Genomic DNA, 20,195 nt, shown 5'->3' on the forward strand with positions numbered 1-20,195 from the left:
TTATAGAGATAGAAGGATTAGATTGCCAAGATCATCCACTTTCCGAGTTAAACACTTGCGGCGTTGAGAGTAAATTCGATTTTTCCACTTAGAAAGATTAGTAACAGATAGGATGCATGACGCATGTTATTTCAGGAGCTGTGACATGTGTGGAGCTGTATACGCAACGTTGAAGAAGAAAGATTCTTCTAATGTGGGCTGGAAAGTGTTTCGTACGATTTGAGAGGAAATCGAACCCCGCTTTATAAGGAGAAAGGCTGATGAGATTATGAGATATACAAGAGGATTTAATGCATGCTGAAATATGAAGTTGATTATGCAGGACGATTGCATGTCTGATGATATTATAAGAATTGTGTGCAGCGAGAATATGCCTGCGATTGTATTCTGAGATATTGTTGAGAATCAGAATTGACGGCAAATTAATGTCAGGCCAGTGAATATGACATGTGCGTTGAATTCAGTAGCATGCTGGCAAGAAGTACGATTGTGTATATGAATCTCCGAGCTGTTGTGGATGTACGAGCTCGCCTTACAAATTAACTTATCAGCCGTGTTTATATAGACAGTGCGAAATGAGATGTCGTTTCCGTAACACAATCTTGTCGGAACAGTGACCAAGTCCTCAGTGCAGTATTGAGTTTAACATTTCTTTTCAGCCCACTGCAAAGCAGGAAATATGTGACAGATGAAGGCACTTTCCGGTGCGCAAATGCAGCATAGGAACGCAATGTTGCCCAATGCTTTCCACGTGTTTATTAAAGAACATTATTTTTCTCTTACAGGATGGTGTTTTGTGATTTCATGGTGTTTTAATATGTTGTCTTGTTGATTAATGGGGAGCAGCCCGAGAGCTGAGTGAATGTTTGTGGTCAATCTAGTTCTTACTAGATCCTTTGGTGAACCGCGTTTTACGTCAAGTCAGAGTAGGATATAAGTTTTTCCCTACCTAATCCAATGTAAATAGTTGAGATATTTTAATGATGTTGTGATTTTTTCTAAATATAGCGAAGGGAAATGCCACTAGTATTTTTCGTAGTTCATATCATGTCCCATTGCGCCTTAATTTTCGTTTAAGGGCAACTTCCCTGAATTTCAATCCATATTATGGTGATACGTAAAATCCTGCTACTCCATACGAATATGAACATGAACATTGGACAGTAATCTGAAGATCACAAATATTTTAATGTTGTGTTTGAACTTTCATTTTTGCATTTAATTGTTTGCATAATTAACGTTTTGTTGTCCATATTCTTTTCAAATGTTATCTCTTTGATAACTTCATACTCATTTTATTATATGAATTTTTACTTGTTATAGTATGATTCGGGGTTATTTTATGGAATAAACTCATCCTACCCCATTCTGTTGCTTCTCATTCGAGATAAACCTCCATTATTCCTGTCATATAGTTAAGTGATAAACTTCGACATTTAGACTTACCCTCGACAACCAACCCACTTCTCTGCCCAACCCTGAGTTAGTCGGATGTTTAATCAGGAAATGGAGGCATCATCCTAGAGGGAGTTACCCCTGGGTACGGTAGGTGAAAAAACATTATTGTGATTACCAGTATGACTTATCGATACGATATGAAGTGGATAGTTTGCAACATCGAGCATGACAAAGAATGTGCATCAACAAAATACAGCTTAGCTATTAAACTTGTGATCGACTCAAAATTACATCTTGTAATAGTTAGTCATAGAATCTACAGTTTTGCATACAACCCAAATCACAAGAATATGACTTTGAATTTCAAAAATCCCAAAAACAGTGGTTGGGATTTGAACTGTGACTGTCTTAAGAACGTTTCGTCTATATCCTCATAGTGAACAAGTTCCATCAGCTCATTGTTGTTGCTCCAAATGTAGGGACTAGGGACACCTTGGTTAACAATCTCATAAACTTATCGAGTCATATATAGAAAGATAGGAACATAAAATGGGATGAACATAATGGCAGGTCAGCATTAGAAGAAGGAGCAGTAAGAAAGGAGAATAGGACAAACATTTTTTAAAAAAAGGACAAAAACAATCTCCACATATTTTTGGAGCAGCTTATAACTTCTGCAGTTGTTCAAGTATATCACAGAATTCAAAGATGTCATCATTATGGAGTAAATGCAATAACAGGTCATGTTAATGGATGGATTTATTGACCTTCATGCATGTTAACATGCTACAGCCGTGCATTCGGGAGATGAGTGGGTTCAAACAGCACCATCGGCAGTCAGGAGAATGATTTTCTGTGGTTTCCCATTTTCACTTCCAGGCAAATGACGGGACAGTTCCTATTCCTATCCACAGGCCATTGCCGATTCCTTCCACCTCCATACCCAATTGTATTCATCATCATTCACTTCATCAGCTCCTCAACTAAGGTTGATGATACAGAAGGCATCCAGTCATAAAAAATGTCATATTATAATTATTTCATCCCACCCCATCCCTGACCCCATATCTCTGTAAGGGGAAGACATACATTAAAAGCTTGATAGTTTGGTCTAGTTCCTTGGCTGAATGATCAACACTGAAATCTTAGGTTTAGAGGGTCGCAAGGTTTGATTCCCAGCTAGCTCGGGGATTTTAGCCGCATCTAGTTAATTCTTCTGGGTCAGGGACTGAGTGTTTGTGTTCGGTTTAATAGACACCTCTTCATTCACACATAACACAACACACCAAACCACACTAATAACCTTCACAGAAACACTCAATAGTGCATACACTCAACTCTCGATTTACTGTAATCGGATCAACCGTGCTGCAGCTTAACCACAATATCAAAAACACTAAACTGAACAAGTGTTAGGAATTACAGCAATACAGAATTACAAAGGGTTGGAATAATATTGCCGAGTCGTAATAGTACCAGGGGTGGCGCGACCTTGAAGTTATTTGTAGCTGGTGTGTCACCGGCCGCAAGCACCTGTTCTACTCCACACCGCCCCACTCTCAGTCATTGTCTTGTTTTTGTTCAGTGCAGTTCAGTTTGCAAACAATGGCAACCGAACAGAAACGTGTCGCTTTGACGATTCAACAGAAGTTGGATATTATACAAAATACAGAACGAGGTTCTACCATTAAACCGGTACATGTCCAATATAACATTGGTGATTCTACCATGCAGGATATTTTACACAACAAAGAGAAACTTCTATCATTTGCTTGTTCGTCCGATGCAAACAGTCGTATGGCAAACCGAAAAACTATGAAAAAATCTACGTTTGAGGAGCTTGACCAATGAATGTTGGAGTTGTTTTCACAGCAGCGAGCTCAAGGGACTCCAGTATCGGCACCGATCTGTATGACGAAGCAAAGTCTTTCTTCGAAGCTCTTGGAATGGAGGGTGATTTTGATGCATCATCCGGATGGTTTACATGCTTTAAACAGAGACATGGCATCCGTGATGTCAGTGTAAAGGGCAAGTTGTTAAGTGAAAATACAGAAGCTGCTCAACAGTTCAATTCGGATTTTGAAAAATTTGTTCTGGATGAGGGTTTGGTCCCAGAACAAATTTACAAGGTGGATGAGTCTGGCCTGTATTGGAAATGCCTGCCAACCCGTACTCTTGCTTTCAAACAGGAGCATTGTGCACCAGGCTATAAAGCATCTAAAGAAAGGATGATGATTATGACCTGCGTGAACTGTACTTTCAGTACACCTGTTCTATTTTCAACTTTTTGCAGGTTAACCGCGATTTTACTTATCCAGGAAGCCTTACCCCTACATTAACCCGGTTAATCGATAGTTGAGTGTACATCTCTCCACACAGAGGTGGCGTCAGAAAGGACATCCAGCCGTAAACCGGGTCAGGTCCAAATGTTCAACTCAGATCACACCAGTGACCCTACCATGGTGTCTGAAAAGTGACAAAAGAAGAACAACAACTTGATAGCTTTCTAGAGACTGTCAAGGCAGTAAAGGCATGCTCGGTTCATGATTTCCATTAGAAAGTCAAAAAATTTAGAAACGAGGCTCCACTTCTGAGAGGCCTTGAGGTTCATTCAGCCTATTCAGCCTATACCCAAAATGAGTACCATGTTCATTTCTGGGGGAAAATCCAGCTGGGCAAAGGGCTAATGACACTATTCCATTTAGTGCCGAGGTTATGGGTAGAGGGAGCCTTTACCTTCCGCTCTATCAAGGGCCTTGATGGCTAGCATGGAGCCATAGCTTTGCTTTGGTTTGTTTTGGTCGATACTTTTTTTACAGCACAATGCCACTTAAGTTGCACGGGGTCTGATGCAATGAGCTAGAATATAATACATAGAGTGGCTATAACAGCTCGATTAGTACTCCAGGCGCAGGCAAGCTACACTACGGCCGCCATGATATGAATGTACCACGTAACGACAATAGCTGAGTAATCTCGCACGTGTGTCAAGTTCAACGCTGATAGAAATTATTTTATAGTTTTGGCTTTATTTGTTGTAGCATGAAGATGCCTACATTCTGTTTTACATGCTTTTGCTCGAGCAACACAGTGTATCTTATTCCAGGTAAGTTTGTTTCTTTTCTTCTTCTTCTTCTTCTTCTTCTCTTTTATGACCACATAGGATCACTTTAGTCAGTCCGTCGTTCAGGTCTCTTTGAAGGGATTGTTCGGGCTTTGCGGTCCTCCCAGTACTTCTTCAGACGCTCCGATCTTCGTGCCCTTTCCTCAGTTGAAAATGTGCGTGTTGTTGGTTTGTTTTGTGTAAGGGTAAAGCGGAGGTTTGTATTCTTGAGTTTTGTATTCAATTTTATCTTATTTTTGGTGTCTTCTGTTGTAAGGCCTATTTCCTTCAGATCCTCTCTTACTTCTCTGATCCATTTACATCCTGTTGTGGTATTTTTTGAGACGAGATTGTGTTGTACTAGTTGTTTCAGAAGTCTCGAGTCCTGCATCCTCATGATATGTCCAAAGAATCCCAGTCTCCTCTTACGCATAGTATCTGTAATGGGTTCTAGCTCTTTGTACACGACTTTGTTAGGTATTAACCGCCACTGTCCATCTTTCTGATATTTTTTGTTGATACAGGTTCTTCCAATCCTCCTTTCAATTTTCTGAAGTCTGTCAGTCTTTGATTGTTTATTCAGGTAAAAGAGTGTTTCTGCTGCATATGTAGCTTCCGGTTTTATAACTGTGTTGTAGTGTTTTATTTTTGTATTTATTGATAGACATTTCTTTTTGTAGATATCCCATGTTAATTTTTGTGCTTTAGCTAATCTATTTGTTCTTACTTGGATTGAGATTTTTTCATTTAAGTTATGTGTTATTACTTCTCCAAGATATTTAAACTGAGTTACTATTTTGATTTTATTACCATTTATGGTGACTTCTTTTAGCTGTGTTGGTTTTTGGGGCATAATTTCTGTTTTTTCAAATGATATTTTGAGGCCAATTTTATTTGCAATGTTTTGAAGTTCTGATATCTGGGTTTTTGCTTCTTTTATGTCCACTGCTAGTAATGTTAAATCATCAGCAAAACCCAGGCAATTTGTTTTGATTTTTCGGCCAATCTTTATTTTGGGGGGACATTTTCTAAACCATTCCCTCATTACCATTTCTAGAGCACAGTTAAATAATAGTGGTGAGAGCCCATCTCCCTGCCGTAGTCCAGTTTTAATTTCAAATGTCTCTGATGTTTCCCCCCTAAACTTCACTTTTGACTTGGTATTGGTGAGAGTCAATTTTATCATGTTTATTAATTTGGGGTGTAGTCCAAGGTGCCTTAAAATTTTAAACAGAGATTCTCTATGGATGCAATCATAAGCTTTCTTGAAATCTACAAATCTACAAATGTTTCTTTTATATTATAAGAAGGCACTATATGTGTGCGTCCAATCCTTGTCCCGTTTCTCTACGGGGTCAGGTGTTTAATTAATGGCATGAGACATTAGCTGCCCAAGGCATTACTGACAATATAGAATTGCTCTTCTCATCCATACGTAATATGAAAGGAAACAGAAATAATCCCAATACAGAGCAATTCAGTTAGCATACAGAAAGTGTTTACTGGGACGGATTGACCCATCAACAAGAAGTGATGTTTCTCTTATCTATGTACTACGGTTCCTTCTGATGACAGCACCTTTACTGATCATGATTACTGAGGTACAAATTATGAATCATTCACCAAGTACTCTGAAAATGTTGTTGAGTACAAAGCAGGACATGTCATCCGTGAGGTGGGAAAGAAAATTAAAGGCCAAGACTGTCTAAAGGTTATGTTTGTTCAGCATTCCAAAAAGAAGAAAGTACTTATTGCCTAGAAAGATATAAAATACAATCTCATTATCCAGCTCATGATGATGTGAAATTGTCACGTGGCTGAAAAAGTGTTCAGAAACAAGTCTCTGTTGCGAAGATATAACATAAATCTTATGTTAAAGTTGCAGGCTGAAATTCTCTCATCAGTTGCAAGGGATGTTGTTTTACAATAACGATAATTTATTTACTGCCACCGAGTTCAATGAGGAAACCTATTACACCGGCATGACAAAAATTCTCTTAAAGCAGTAATTTAAATTAGACTGCACTATAGATACAGAGTTATTAAGCAAGAACTGAAAGGAGTTACCTTATGGCAGATATACATAAAGTTAATACTTTTCATGGGGCAATGAATCAGAGCTAGAAAATATGTATGGTTCATGTGACAGAGTGCTGTTTCGAATCGAGAAATGTGACTATTAATAGATCAATAGAAAATCCAATTTTTTATTGTAAATTTTATTTTCAGTCTATGTTATAATAATGTTACGTAGAAAGGTTGCCTTTGAAATGTATGATAATTCATTCAAGTGTGTTTAATTTTCTTGGCTGTTAAGATACGCATCCTAATCCTTAATATTGTACCGTAGGCCTACACTCCTCTGCTTGTTGATAAATTGGAGATGTGTGGATATCACCACATCTCTGTGATAAAATAATTATTGATTTAATGATTTTCAACAATATATCGCTTCAAAAAATCAAACTGTTACATATTTTGTTTCTTTTATGTTAAGTTACAGTACATTGCGATTCTGTAAGGAACCTCAGCTCAAGGAAAACTTGTACGCATCAAATAGTTACGCTTTCCATCTGATATTTTCATCAACAACTCAAATAATCCTTAACTGTTATACCTAATGAATAAGACTTGTGTGACGTATCATTTTCCCGCTTCGTTCCACACTCACTTACACAGTGCTCCACCTACTGAGAAACGTTTCAGACATGGCAGTCACCAGTTCAACTTTCCTCAAAGATGGCAGCATCATAGCCATTCTATATATTATATTCCAGCTCATTGGTGCAATACCTGTAATTTTGTTTACTTTGTTTTGTTTTTTATCCATTTTAGGTCAACTCAAGACCATATCAGTGTTCTTTATCTTTCATGTCTGTCCATTTATTCCATGGAGAAAGGCCTAGATAGATCTTGACAACTTCATATTTAGAGTTTATTCATCCTGGAGGTATGCCAGGTGGGGAAAAAGGCCAGATTCCTGGATACAGTGTGCTACCGAATGGCCAAATTAGGAGTTTCTACTATGCATTCAAATACTGGAAAGGAGAGTTCTTCATTAACTGCAGAAAATGTTTCCAGATGGTGACAGAATTTTTCAGCAAGACTTGGCTTCTTGCAATACTTCAAAGAGAATGAAATTTCTTTCAGGGAATGCCCCTGATATCAATCCCATAGAAAACGTGTGGGCTATTTGCAAAAGCAGAGTCACAAACCTTGACTGTTCCTTGATAATAAGCATGATAAAAAGAGTCTCTACTTTGAGTCCAATATCATGATTAAGAATTTAGAAATATGGGATCAAAGCTTGTGGAATCTATATCAAATCATGTCATGCAACTTGTAAAACAAGAAGGACAAGCACAATATGTAATAAATAAATGCAAAAAACATGAGTGTGTTAATGTTGTACTCAGATTAATTCACGTGGAACTGTATCAGTGAACAGAAAACCTCACATGAACAAAAAGTGGCACACAGTTCTCCAATGCTAACAAATTAAATACTCAATTACAAATTTTAGTACTTTTTAAATAATTACAGTCTTCAAACCAACATAATAAACATTTATCTTTGGATTTAATTTGAATTCAGTACAGTAATTACCCCTAAAATAGTATCCCTTACCAATATAAATTCAGCATATAAACAACAAAAAAGTTCAAGTTCAATTGGAATGAGGTATCATTGTGATGAACTTGAAAATATGTACTTAAAGCTTGCAGAATCTATATCAAATGATGTAATGAAACTTATAAAAATAATGCAAGAGTATATATACAGATTGTGTGGTAAATTGGGGTAACTTTTTGACTTAGGAAATACTCCAGTTGACAACTAGGAAAATGGTATTTACATCAGTGCTCCAATGTGAGGTGAAACATCTGACAAATGACAAAGGATTGTTGCTTTAGAATAACTAAAAAGCAGAGTTGTCAAATCAGTATAGAGCTTATCATCTTCAATTCAACCAGGTGTGCCAACAACTAAAAATGTGAAAATAACAGAACGGTTGTCCTAGTATTCATAACAAAAGTGATAGCTTGCCACTGCAGAGAGTAAAAGGTAACCAGTGCAGTCAACTACCTAATTCTAAGTAAAGATAATCCCAAACGTAATAATGCGGCGGCAATGATGACTGTCCCACCAGCCACAGCTAGGCCAAGCATCCCCTCTGGAAAAATAAAACGGGAAACAAATTAACATTCCCAACTTATCTACTTCAGAAGTGCTAATTCATATATTTGTTACAGAATGGGCCAACATAACACTGAAATACAACAGAAAAATAATTCCTTTCAAGGGAAATGGAACCTGATCAGTGGTCTGAAGCAGCAATAGCCACTTGCTTATTGGATAACTGTTTAAAACTTTTAATAAATTAACTAGAAGAAATTATGGAACAAAATACCCTTCAGCTTGCCACTGAAGGCAACAATTGATATGAACATGGAACTGCTTGAAAGACATAACACAATAAGACTCTGACCTAATGCAATTAACCACAGAACACTGTTCTTTTTATAATGCAGCACACCTCATCCCCTTACCCTTTCTGTCAATATAATACATGATTTGCACAACCGCCAGAGTGAAATAATGTTACAATAATATTTCCCAATATTACTTGAAACTATTAGAATCAATGGTACTATATTATTTCTGTGCACTGTTTGAAGTATGAAAGACAACCAGAATCAGAGTGAACAGTGCAAGTATCACATAATACTGTTTTTATATTTTTCCTGCCTGTATCATACATAATTTGCATAACTACTACTTACATTTAAATAATTTTAACATAACAATTCTCTGTAAACAATGTCTGATTAAGATTAATGCCTAACCCTGTTATTACAGTATGTTCATAGGCAATTCAGCTCAGAGGGGCTTTACGTAAACGATAAAAAAATTACTGGTGAGTAAATTTTGTGACAAAAAGCTGGAGTTTGAAAGATGGGACACAGTAAGGAAACACATCTCTAGTGATAACCACACGTGCAGCAAACAGAAGGGATAATTGAAGGGAGAACTGCTCACACAGGCGAAGAAGGTACAGGAAGATAACATTTAATTTATTACCAACACAAATGAGGAGTTCGTAAGTGCTGGGATTAGTGCTGAAAAGTTAGACAACCCCAAGATGTGGGAGTGGTTGTCCAAGTACTGTACATAAAAGGTAGTGGTGATTTGCTATCTGCCAATCCCAATCAGGAGCATTAATCCTGCTAGGGGATAAAAAATGCAACAAGAGCTTAAGACGAGCATTCATAACAAGCATTTTGTTCTTTGCAATGAAACTATGGACAAGTCGGGGTACTGTGTTTTTAATGTGTTGTTTCACGTTTTGTAAGCGATGAAAAGCCAGGATGTGTATTTAGCTACCAGTGTACTGGTGCTGACAATGATTTAGGCATAGCTACTAATTTGGCTCATTATATGGGTGCATGTGTGTGTCCCTTAAGCGGGGCTTGTTGGTGATAACCTCGCTCATGTGCAATGCTGGACTCACAAAACTGATCTTGTAAGCCAAATCTGGCAGTGAAACTTCAATGAAATCTAGGCAGCTGGAAAACCAAGGCAGCTTTCCTAAATACCAGACGAAAGAAATGCATGTATCTTGAATTTCTTTGCGAGAGATATGACAACGGCGGGGAAGATCAATGCTTGTGCAGACGAGGTGGAGTACTTGGTTTCAATCTGTGCTTTACATCCACAAACATCTGAATGACACTGACGACTTCATGGATAAAATGAGTGAAGAGAACAATGGTGTTCCATTTATTAATAATGTGAGTAGCAGTGAGCTAGCTGTCCCCATCGATGGTATCTTTACCTTGTTGTGGTGGTGGGGCTTGTGTGGTCAAAAGATCCTGAGCACTATGCAGGCAGTAGCTTAGCTACTGGTAGGGCCTCCAAGTATTTCGCCAGTGGTTTCTGCCTTAGAAAACCTATGCATTTACTTCCTTTTTTTCACTAAAATTTGTGTGACTGCCAATTATGTTTGCCATCATGTTATACTCAGCTGACTTTTTGACTAGATTCATTTTCTATTTCTCATTACTTCCACAATCATTTCTAACTATTTCTACTTAAAATATAACAGGTCTTTACCATTCCTTAATTTTTTAAACTCCCTCTTGCCTATCTTATCAAACATATGGTAATGCCTAATAATTCTACATTTACAACTTTCCTTTCTATCGCTAAATTTTTAATTACAACAAAAACAGCTTCATGATCTTTTATACCATCTATCACTTCAGTTTCTCTATAGAGCTCATCTAGTTTTACCAGCACTACATACAAAACATTCTTCCTCTTTATGCAACAAGAACCTAACTCTAGATGATGTACAGAAAGAACTGAGAAAATTGTCATATGCAGATTCACTCAGTCCGCAAGTATTCTTTGAGGGCTACACAGTCTTCCCAAAAAGGGTAAAAGAAGAAATTTCCTGGTCGGATACCTTTCCACTGAACATTTGCAGTCTTTTGTGTTCTCAGAAAGAGGACTACCGCAAATTTACAACTGATCTACAAGCTGTGTGGTACCCTACTTCAAATGTGGATGCTGAGCGCTCTATATCACATTATGGTGTGGCGCTGAGCAACCATAGGAGATGGCTGGAACCAGAGAATGCAGAAATATCATGATGGCTGCATTTTCCTAACAGATAATTAATCTCTTCTTCATATCTATTTGATTTGTTGAGTGCATTTTCAATTAAAAGAACCTAATCCTGGATATTTCTCTTTACAGTTTTTCTGACCAGCTTGGGATGTACAAATATACTGTATAACACAATGATTATTAGCAAATAAGAATTGTATTCATGTAAATGTGTGTAAATAAAGCATAAAAAAGGTTAATAAGTGACTGTTCATTATTTTCATCTGCAATAGGCATGTGATTGGTTAACATTATAATAACACCGCCACGTTTCCCTATAACATCAAAATCACATTTTTTAAAACACATTTTACTATTAAAAAAAGCACTTTCACAGATTCACAGGTCTCTAGCTACGTAGTTGAAAGAGTTTGGTGCGAGGAAGAAAGGCGATGAAAAGATATCTCTATATGTGATTCAATAAAATAAATATGTGTTACTAAATCAGAAAATACGTGGCTTCCTATGGGTCACAATTTATTTATAACATTTTCAGCATGAGTAAGTTGGAGATTCAGTGCATTTTTGAAATAAAACACACCCATATTTTGAAATGATGACAAGGACACCTCTCTCGGCAATGAATGAGCCATTATGCAATGTTTTAAAGGTTTCAGTACCTGCTGTACATAATTATGTAAATATTCAGTAACCAATTATTAAAAACAAAGGGTGGAAGAAAAAAATCAATATGGCATGGTCTAATAGTGGTGGGTTATTATGCACAGTGCAGTTGCCCAAAAACAGTAACATTTTGCGTTTTTCCTTTTTCATGTCACTGTTAACCAAGGTCAGCCATTCATTAAACAACTCTGTCGTGATCCATGCATTTTTGTTTGACCGATAAACTGTGGGCAGCGATTTTATTCCTTTGAAACAGCGTGGTTTCACAGATTTTCCTATAATGAGTGGTTTCAACTTTTGAGATCCATCCATGTTCTAGAAGGACAGTATTCTATCCTTGCTCAATTTCCCTCCATGACACTTCTCATCTTTGAACTCAGGGTGCGATCAGGAAGACATTTTCAAAAAAGCCTGGTTTTGTCTGTTTTGAATATGTTCCTTGGGTCATGTCATAGCCATTCAAAAGTTGATTTAGTTCATCAATCCATTCGGAACAAATGGAATTATCCACGCTGGAGCTCTCTCCCTAGATCTTTTCAAATGTGATGGCGTATCGGTTCCTGAAATTTGAAAGCCACCCCTCACTTGCTGCAAATCCTTTAATTCCGAGAGACTGCGCAAAAGACTTGACTTTTTCCTTCAAGATGAAACCGCTCATGGGAACGTTTTGTCCTGTACAATGATGAATCCACTTAAGCAAGCACTCCTCAAGACGGGGAAATTCACCCATACGTGACCTTCTCCTACTCGCACTTAAGGCACTTCCGGTGATGTGACCTTTGTTTTCCAAACTCGTTGACAATATTGATAGTAAAATGCTGAACCGTTTGGTGACATCTTTTTTTAATTGTCCATCATACACAGCTTGAGTCACATGCTTTTGTTTTTTCACTTATGGAAAGACACTTGTTTCTTGAAATCATTTTGATACGGTACTTGAAAGTAACACAAATCAAACATTAACTGTACTGTAACACACTAATGTTTAAAAAAAGACTCAAGACTGCAAACTCACTCATATATCTCATTAATGATGTAAACAAACGACAGGTCTGTGCATGGTAACAATACTGTAATCACCAACTTCAAATTACAGAATGTCAGGGAGCAAGATGCCATTCCTACAACTTCAAATTACTGAGGGAACCAAATCACTTTTTTTTATTTTATTTTATCAAGTATTTTTCAAGGGACAGGAAAAAACTAGAGATTAAAATTGAGCATCAAATTATCGGGCGTTGACTGTATATTATAATTAAAGGTGTGAGGCGTGATTATACAATAAAAAAGCCATTTAGTATTTGATCATGCACTAAGTAGCCGACACTAGATAGAACCACACAGACATATTGACTGTGTGAGGCCACCAGACTGACGAATGTACATGGCAAGCAGGAGAATCATACCTCATTGTTCATGACCTTAGCAAAAAAATACCCCTGCTTCATTTCCTCACGGCACATGGTAGAAGTGGTCATACTATCCGATAGTATAGTTTTCCATGGTTTCCCTTTTTCACACCAGGCAAATCCTGGGGCTGTACCTTTAAGGGCACGGCCGCTTCCTTTCCACTCCTAACCTTTTCCTATACCATCATCGCCATAAGACCTGTGTGTGTCGGTCCGACGTAAAGGAAATACAAAAAAATAATAATAATAACCTATCCGATGGTAAAAGCCTGCGCAAAGCCTCGAGCTCAGAGGAGAAGTAGTAGGTGAAGTAAGGTAGTGGATGGGTCAACTACTGCTGAGCTATTGGGAGGGAAACGAAGCCTTGTCACATTAACATAGTCCCCAGGAGCTGAATGTGAGCACTTCAGTAGCAACTAGCAAAGTGAACTTTCCACCCCTCTCAGGCACTCTACAGCACATGGACTTGTCCACATCCAAAACTCATTTATGAGCAACTAAGCTTTCGTGCCATCAGATACTAATCACGCTTCTACACGCTGCTGTGCCAGTCTCCACTACTTGCTGTGGCACTGTACGAATCTGTTAACTGTGTTAAATGACACTTCGTGTGTATTTCAGGTAAGTCATTTTTTAATATTTAAAGGGAATAATTAAGACAACAATATTGTATAAATTGATTTTTTTAATAATTTTGTTTTAGGTGGCTAAAATGAAATTAAAATTTAATTTTTTATTCACGAAGTGGGGGGTAGGCGACTACCACTGGAGCAACAGACGACTACCGTATTCAATGGAAAACAATACATTTGTTGCTTGTTGTTGTGCCTATAATTATAAGACCAATAAACCCTCCGGCACAGAATGATCTAGTATCGTGTTAATGCCCAGTGTGCCATGCTACTTCAAAGAATTTCCAACACTGGAAGTGTTTAATTTTTTATTTAAATCAAGCAATTTTTTTTCATACTTTCAAGACAAAGTGTTTAAAAAGTAAATTTATGTTACTTCTATTACATCATGTTTTTAGAATTACATTATTAACAATCAAACAAGTTTGACTCCAGTAGTCACTTACATAATACCCGAGTTCAATGATAGCACGATCAAGTTGCCTGATTCTTCAAGCTAACATAATTGTACAATTCAATGTTAATGTTACCCACTGTATAGGTATGTGTATAAATCTGTAAAATGTTATCTGCAATAAATGGAGGAAAGTGGGAGTCTATTTGTGCGAGTGTGGAGTAGACACTTGATTCGACGACTTCTGCACCAGAAACACATACTAAGCAATTCCCATTATGTACGTACTAGGCATACTTCATAATATCAAGTCCTTAAAAATAATGTGTCTATATTCCACGGACAAAGAACTTCTTTGTTTACCTGATGAAATGAAATGTCGTATGGCTTTTAGTGCCGGGATATCCCAGGAAGGGTTCGGCTCGCCAGGTGCAGGTCTTTCTATTCGACGCCCGTAGGCGACCTGCGCGTCGTGATGAGGATGAAATGATGATGAAGACAACACATACACCCAGCCCCCGTGCCATTGGAATTAACCAATTAAGGTTAAAATCCCCGACCCGGCCGGGAATCGAACCCGGGACCCTCTAAACCGAAGGCCAGTATGCTGACCGTTCAGCCAACAAGTCGGACTGTTTACCTGATGGCCCACCTAATCCTCTATGAGGCTTAGGAATAAAATAACTGTTTGATATGATTTTTATTGTGGTTTTTTTTTAAAGACCAGCGAAACTAAGTTTTGCTCTATGTCATTTCTTTCTGGAAATATGCAGTGGTGTTCATGTAAACTTAAATATAAGGTCAAAACAAATATTCCTCATGTTTCATGGCAGATCAACCAAAAAAGCAGTTGTTTAAAATAACACTAATTTTGAGTAAGAAGTTCTAACACTAACATTTCGTTATAATTCACAAACACCCTCAAAAGAGTGCAGTACTATTCACTTTCTCTTGAAATGCTTTATGAGATTCTCAAGATTTTGGCTATTTGTCTCGAGATTCTCGAGCAAGAGAAACTCCCATCGCTTACTACCGGATAAATATTATTATGATGTCTGAGCTTTACAGGCCCTGCTAACTGCCCATTAAAAAAATTGTAGCCCAGATACTTCTCACATCTTGCTGTCTCCAAGTACACTAATGGGAAAGAAAGAAAGAAAGAAAGAAAGTAAGTACAGTACACTATTAAGTGTACTGTACTTACAGAAGACACTGGCAGTGCTGTCCCTCGTCTAGTATACATTCCTGATCCCTCTCGTTTAAGCTTCAACAATCCCTCCTTGGTGGCCACGATTGTTAAGCGTCAAGTCTTTATTGTCCGACATTGGTTATCTGGTTCAAATCCCACTGACGGAAAAAAAATTTCACCATCACAATGTTGGCCACCAGGGTGGGTGATGTACAATTTCTAATCACTAGATTGCGTGCCAAAAGCCTGGGTTCAATTCCAAACCTCTCTGCAGAGTTCGTATGACATTGCTAATTACATAAAATCAGCTTCATGGTCCGTATCGCACTTCAATAGATTCACAATTAAGTATTTATTTTCCACCTAGTCGATACAATGATTGCTTAAGGCAATTTAATGGTTAAAAATGGTACATGTTTCGTATATTATCAACATCTTCAGCCACATAACACTGTTTAGATGAAAAATATACAAATTGACAAAGTAATGCTTTAGAGGAAATGTCCTTAAAATTAACATAAGATTGACAACATTAAAACCATTACATTGCCTTAAGCAATCATTGTATCGACTAGGTGGAAAATAAATACTTAATTGTGAATCTGACATTGCTAATGGCGATTCATCCATTGGATGGAGACATTAAGCCTTGAGCAATTAAAACGTGTGCTGAGTGGGACGGATGAAAAACCACAGGGCTCGTCGATTTTGGGTCTGTAGCAGATTGTGATGTACAGATGGCAGGAGAGGCTTACATTTTTATGGTTGTTGCCATAAATATGATCTGGCGTGTGCCTGTTGGTTACTTCCTTGCATATGGGATTAGTGGGAAACAACAGTGTTCTCTATAAGGTTATTATATTGTTGCTGGCATGTGATGGGTCAGTGATAAAGTGAGTAATATAACTATGGCTAATAAGTTCGGCTGCAATATCAAGCATGATGGCTTATTGTTATTCTACCTCATCCTGTGACAAAAATTTCCAATTAGTTTTTTCTGGATCCATGTCACTTGCTTATCCGAAATACCCTGGGCGACAAGAAAATTTTGTATGACAAGGACAGACAAATTATATCTTGGAACCATATCATACTTCTGCAGAAGCTACAAGAGAACGAAGGACTGCATTTAGCTAACAAACTGTGGGCAGCTCACGTTCTCGATTTGGATCCAACAACAATCCTACAGCTAAATAGTTAATTTCAGCTTTTGAGAAAATACTGATTCACAAACAACTCCATGCACCGAGAGGATCGAGCTGCCTACCCCTAGATGACGTCCCCAGTTTGACATTCACAATAAAGAAGGACCATTTATGGTCTATGTGAGGCTTTAGTCAGATAAAATGTATAGTTTTACCGGTGCCTTGTGCTTGCAATATGAAGAAAAAAATAGTTTTGACCACAGCCTTGCTCATTCATTAGTGCACGGTGGAGCTAAAAGGCCGTGGCCTCAAGGGCTTCCCCACTCTGCAAAGTGGGCCCACTTTCTCCACAGGCTAGCAGTGGTGAGAGGCTACTCCATTATTATTCTCAGCTCCCTGAATTGAAACCCACCAGCAGCTGTCCTGTGGTTTTCCATTTTCTCATCCAGGCAAATGCTGGGACAGTTCCTATTCATAGGCCACTGCCAATTCCTTCCACCTCCTTAACCAATTTCATTCACCATCATTTTTCATCTTCATTAGCTCCTCAACTGAGGTTGACATCAGGAAGGGCATCCAGTCATAAAAACATGCCATATAATTTCATTTGAGTCCACAATTCAAGCACTGAAACTGCTGTTATCAACACCAGACACATTTTCCCAGCCAGCTAAGCAGATACAACACAACTAGTAGTTATTTAGGGTGACTGAATTTTAGCCCTACTATGAGGAAAGTCCATATATCAAAAAAAAATTAGTGTGTAATGAATTTAAAGCTTTAAAGAAGATGGCAACATGATATGTTGCAATTTTCTTTTTATGAGAATTTCCACTGCCTTCCTCCAGATCAAATCAAAATTTTATGTTGGTCTGATATTGCATTCTGATATGAAGTTATCTTCATAAGGAAGCATCTTTTCTCACATTGTCATGCCACAGCAATCGACTGATTTTCTTTTATAATGAACATAAGAAATATTAGTTCACTGAGGAGCTGAATGATAGCTCAAATAAATTTCTGCATAGAAAAATAAGTTTTATTTTAGATTTGCTTTACAAAGAGCCATGTGATAAGCAGTTCTTAAATCTTTGGTGTCAGTTAAATGTAGTATGATTAATACTGTTCAAATGGTACACTGAATAATAGTAACACTTCACAATACTACATGTCAAATAAGAAAACATTTTTAAATAGAGAACAAAGTAACTTCAGCTGAAAAAAAAAAAAAAAGTGAAAGAAGTAGTTTCTAAATTTGCAAGCAGAAATAGTTACAAATATGTTCTCAAAACTGCTGCAGAAGTAAAAATCACAATATCCTACAGAAGGAAAGAGGAAATATTATTATAAAATGGCACTGTACATAGATTTTCTCCTCTTATTATCAGAGTTTTAGAACTTATAAACAGACTGCAGATGTTATCTCATTCCAATTTATGAAGTAGGTACTGCTGAAGATAGCAACCACAGAGCATACAGTTGACTGAAACCAATATGAACACCAGACTCTCTTTCAACAAACAGTAACTACTCACACTATGACATCTAAACACTTTTACCATTATCATACAAAGTGGAACACACTGAAATGCTGAACTTTACAAAAATGTACACAATACACACTGCACAGTTAAGAAAATACTTTTAAAATGTACAAGCACTTGATAAAGCAGGCCAGAAAACTACAACATTATTACAAAATCTACGATTCCTTTTATTCCAATAGGCTACGATTACGGCAGGATTCCAGTAAATAACAAATACACAAATATTTAACTCTGATGGAGATATCTGAATGAAACCTTGAACTGTTTCATCACAAACGAGGAAAATTATTACACAGTGCCTTTTCTTCATATGGTGTCCATCACAAAACGGCACACAGTCTGACCAGTCAAGTTGGGTAATCCCTCCAGTAGGCACACAAAGTCAGTCACACTGAATCATAGCTCTGCTATGAGGAAAGTCCATATATCAAAAACATTTAGTGTGTATTGAATTTTCTAGTACATGACCTTGTTCCTCACTGTCTTAAATAAATTTTCTTTCATTGTTACGGAAAAATACCAGCTCACAGAGGAAAAAAAAGAATTATGTTGTTGAACTGCCCTTGCACTTTATTGATACTTATAACTGAAGTGAGAATTACAGGGACACTCTTAAATGTGACAGACACACAATTGAAAGGACCTTGGCAGACAGCAGTCTCACAGAAACTACAGTCCAGTTTGTTCCGTTCATTCTCTGTGCTTATGAAGTTACGAGTTTTATCAGTCCTTATAAAATTACAAGTGTTATCTGTAATTACAGAGTTACGGGTGTCTGCAAAATTATCACTTTTATCCATGGTGGAACTTGAGAAATAAAGAGTATGCAACAAATCCCCATACACTTGAAGAAATTTAAAAAATACATCAGGCGAGAAATCTACTCAATTTCAGAAGATAAACTCGTGCAATGGAATGAACACCTGAAAAAAATCTAGAAATGTGTGGATAGAATAGAACAAGATTTCCAAAATCTCCTGCAATTGTTAATGTAACTATGAGAACGAGAATCAGTTGCAAAATCAGTGACTTTATTTATGGTCATTTAATGTGTTCCATTGGTATTTGTTGGACGATGGCAGAAAAAGTGTATTGTCATTTCAACAATCTCAAATTCAACCGTGAGGAAACTGCACTTCCTAGACATTTTCCACCTGAACAATATTTTTTGTACATACAGTACCTTTTTAATTTTCTAGTATATGACCTTGTTTCTCAATGTCTTCAATTAATTTTCTTCAATTCTTATGGTAAAATACAAGTTACATAGGAAAAATGGAACCATAGCATTGGACTGCCCTTGCACTTGACTGACAGTAATAACAAAAGCAAGGATTACAGGGAGCTACAGTCTTAAATGCGACATAGTGACAATGGAAGGGACCTTTTTCAAAAATACCTTTCTTGGGATCCCCAAGAAAATTTTTGGTCACTAAGTTTTGTACAAGTTAGGGGCAACCTCCATCTAAACTTGCAATTTCCTACGCCTTGTGCTCTTGAAGACTTTCTTGTTAATTTTTTTTTCTAGAACACCCCACTCTCATCTGTCCCCAGGTGAATTTGTAATTCTTAATTAATCTGAACATGTATGAAATCTTTACATCAATGGAAAAGACTCCTTCTCTAACTTCATATTTACAGAAATTCCACCTTTTTTTTTTTTAACCTCATTGAGAATTTTCTGTCACCAAGTATCTGTGTGTCATTCTGAGTTAGGAGATATCAGCATGTAAATTTGTAGCTTCCTAGGCTTCCTATTATTATTATTATTATTATTATTATTATTATTATTATTATTATAAATACTGAAGTAATTAATCCCCTTATTTTAATGTAAATGAGAAATGATAAACTGAGACATAGTCTTGCCTGTCCTGGAGTGTGTTTAAGCATGAATAGGACTTGGATTGAGTAAGGTACACCACGGTTCAGAACACTCATGAGTAACTGAATTAAGAGATACCTGGCTAGTAGCGTGTAGCACCCTCTTTTGCCTAGAAGACTGCGATGATGCAGTGTGGCATGGATTCCACAAAACACTGCAAGCACTGGAGTGCCATACTGATCCCGGATCGCTGCATT

At 37.3% G+C, this 20,195-nt stretch overlaps 1 protein-coding gene across 1 annotated transcript in view; it reads right to left on the minus strand.

Moving 5' to 3' along the window:
- Positions 1-8,441: 8,441 nt before the first annotated feature.
- The window catches only part of LOC137501527 (mitochondrial fission 1 protein-like), a 91,707-nt gene continuing 79,953 nt past the window's right edge, over positions 8,442-20,195 (minus strand). Inside the window, exon 4 of the mRNA XM_068228650.1 lies at positions 8,442-8,675. Coding sequence (XP_068084751.1) covers positions 8,584-8,675 — 92 coding nt within the window. The 3' untranslated portion in view covers positions 8,442-8,583. The remainder of the gene's footprint in view (positions 8,676-20,195) is intronic.

This window comes from Anabrus simplex, chromosome 7 (genome assembly GCF_040414725.1).
Source record: "Anabrus simplex isolate iqAnaSimp1 chromosome 7, ASM4041472v1, whole genome shotgun sequence".
NCBI classification, from domain to species: domain Eukaryota; kingdom Metazoa; phylum Arthropoda; class Insecta; order Orthoptera; family Tettigoniidae; genus Anabrus; species Anabrus simplex.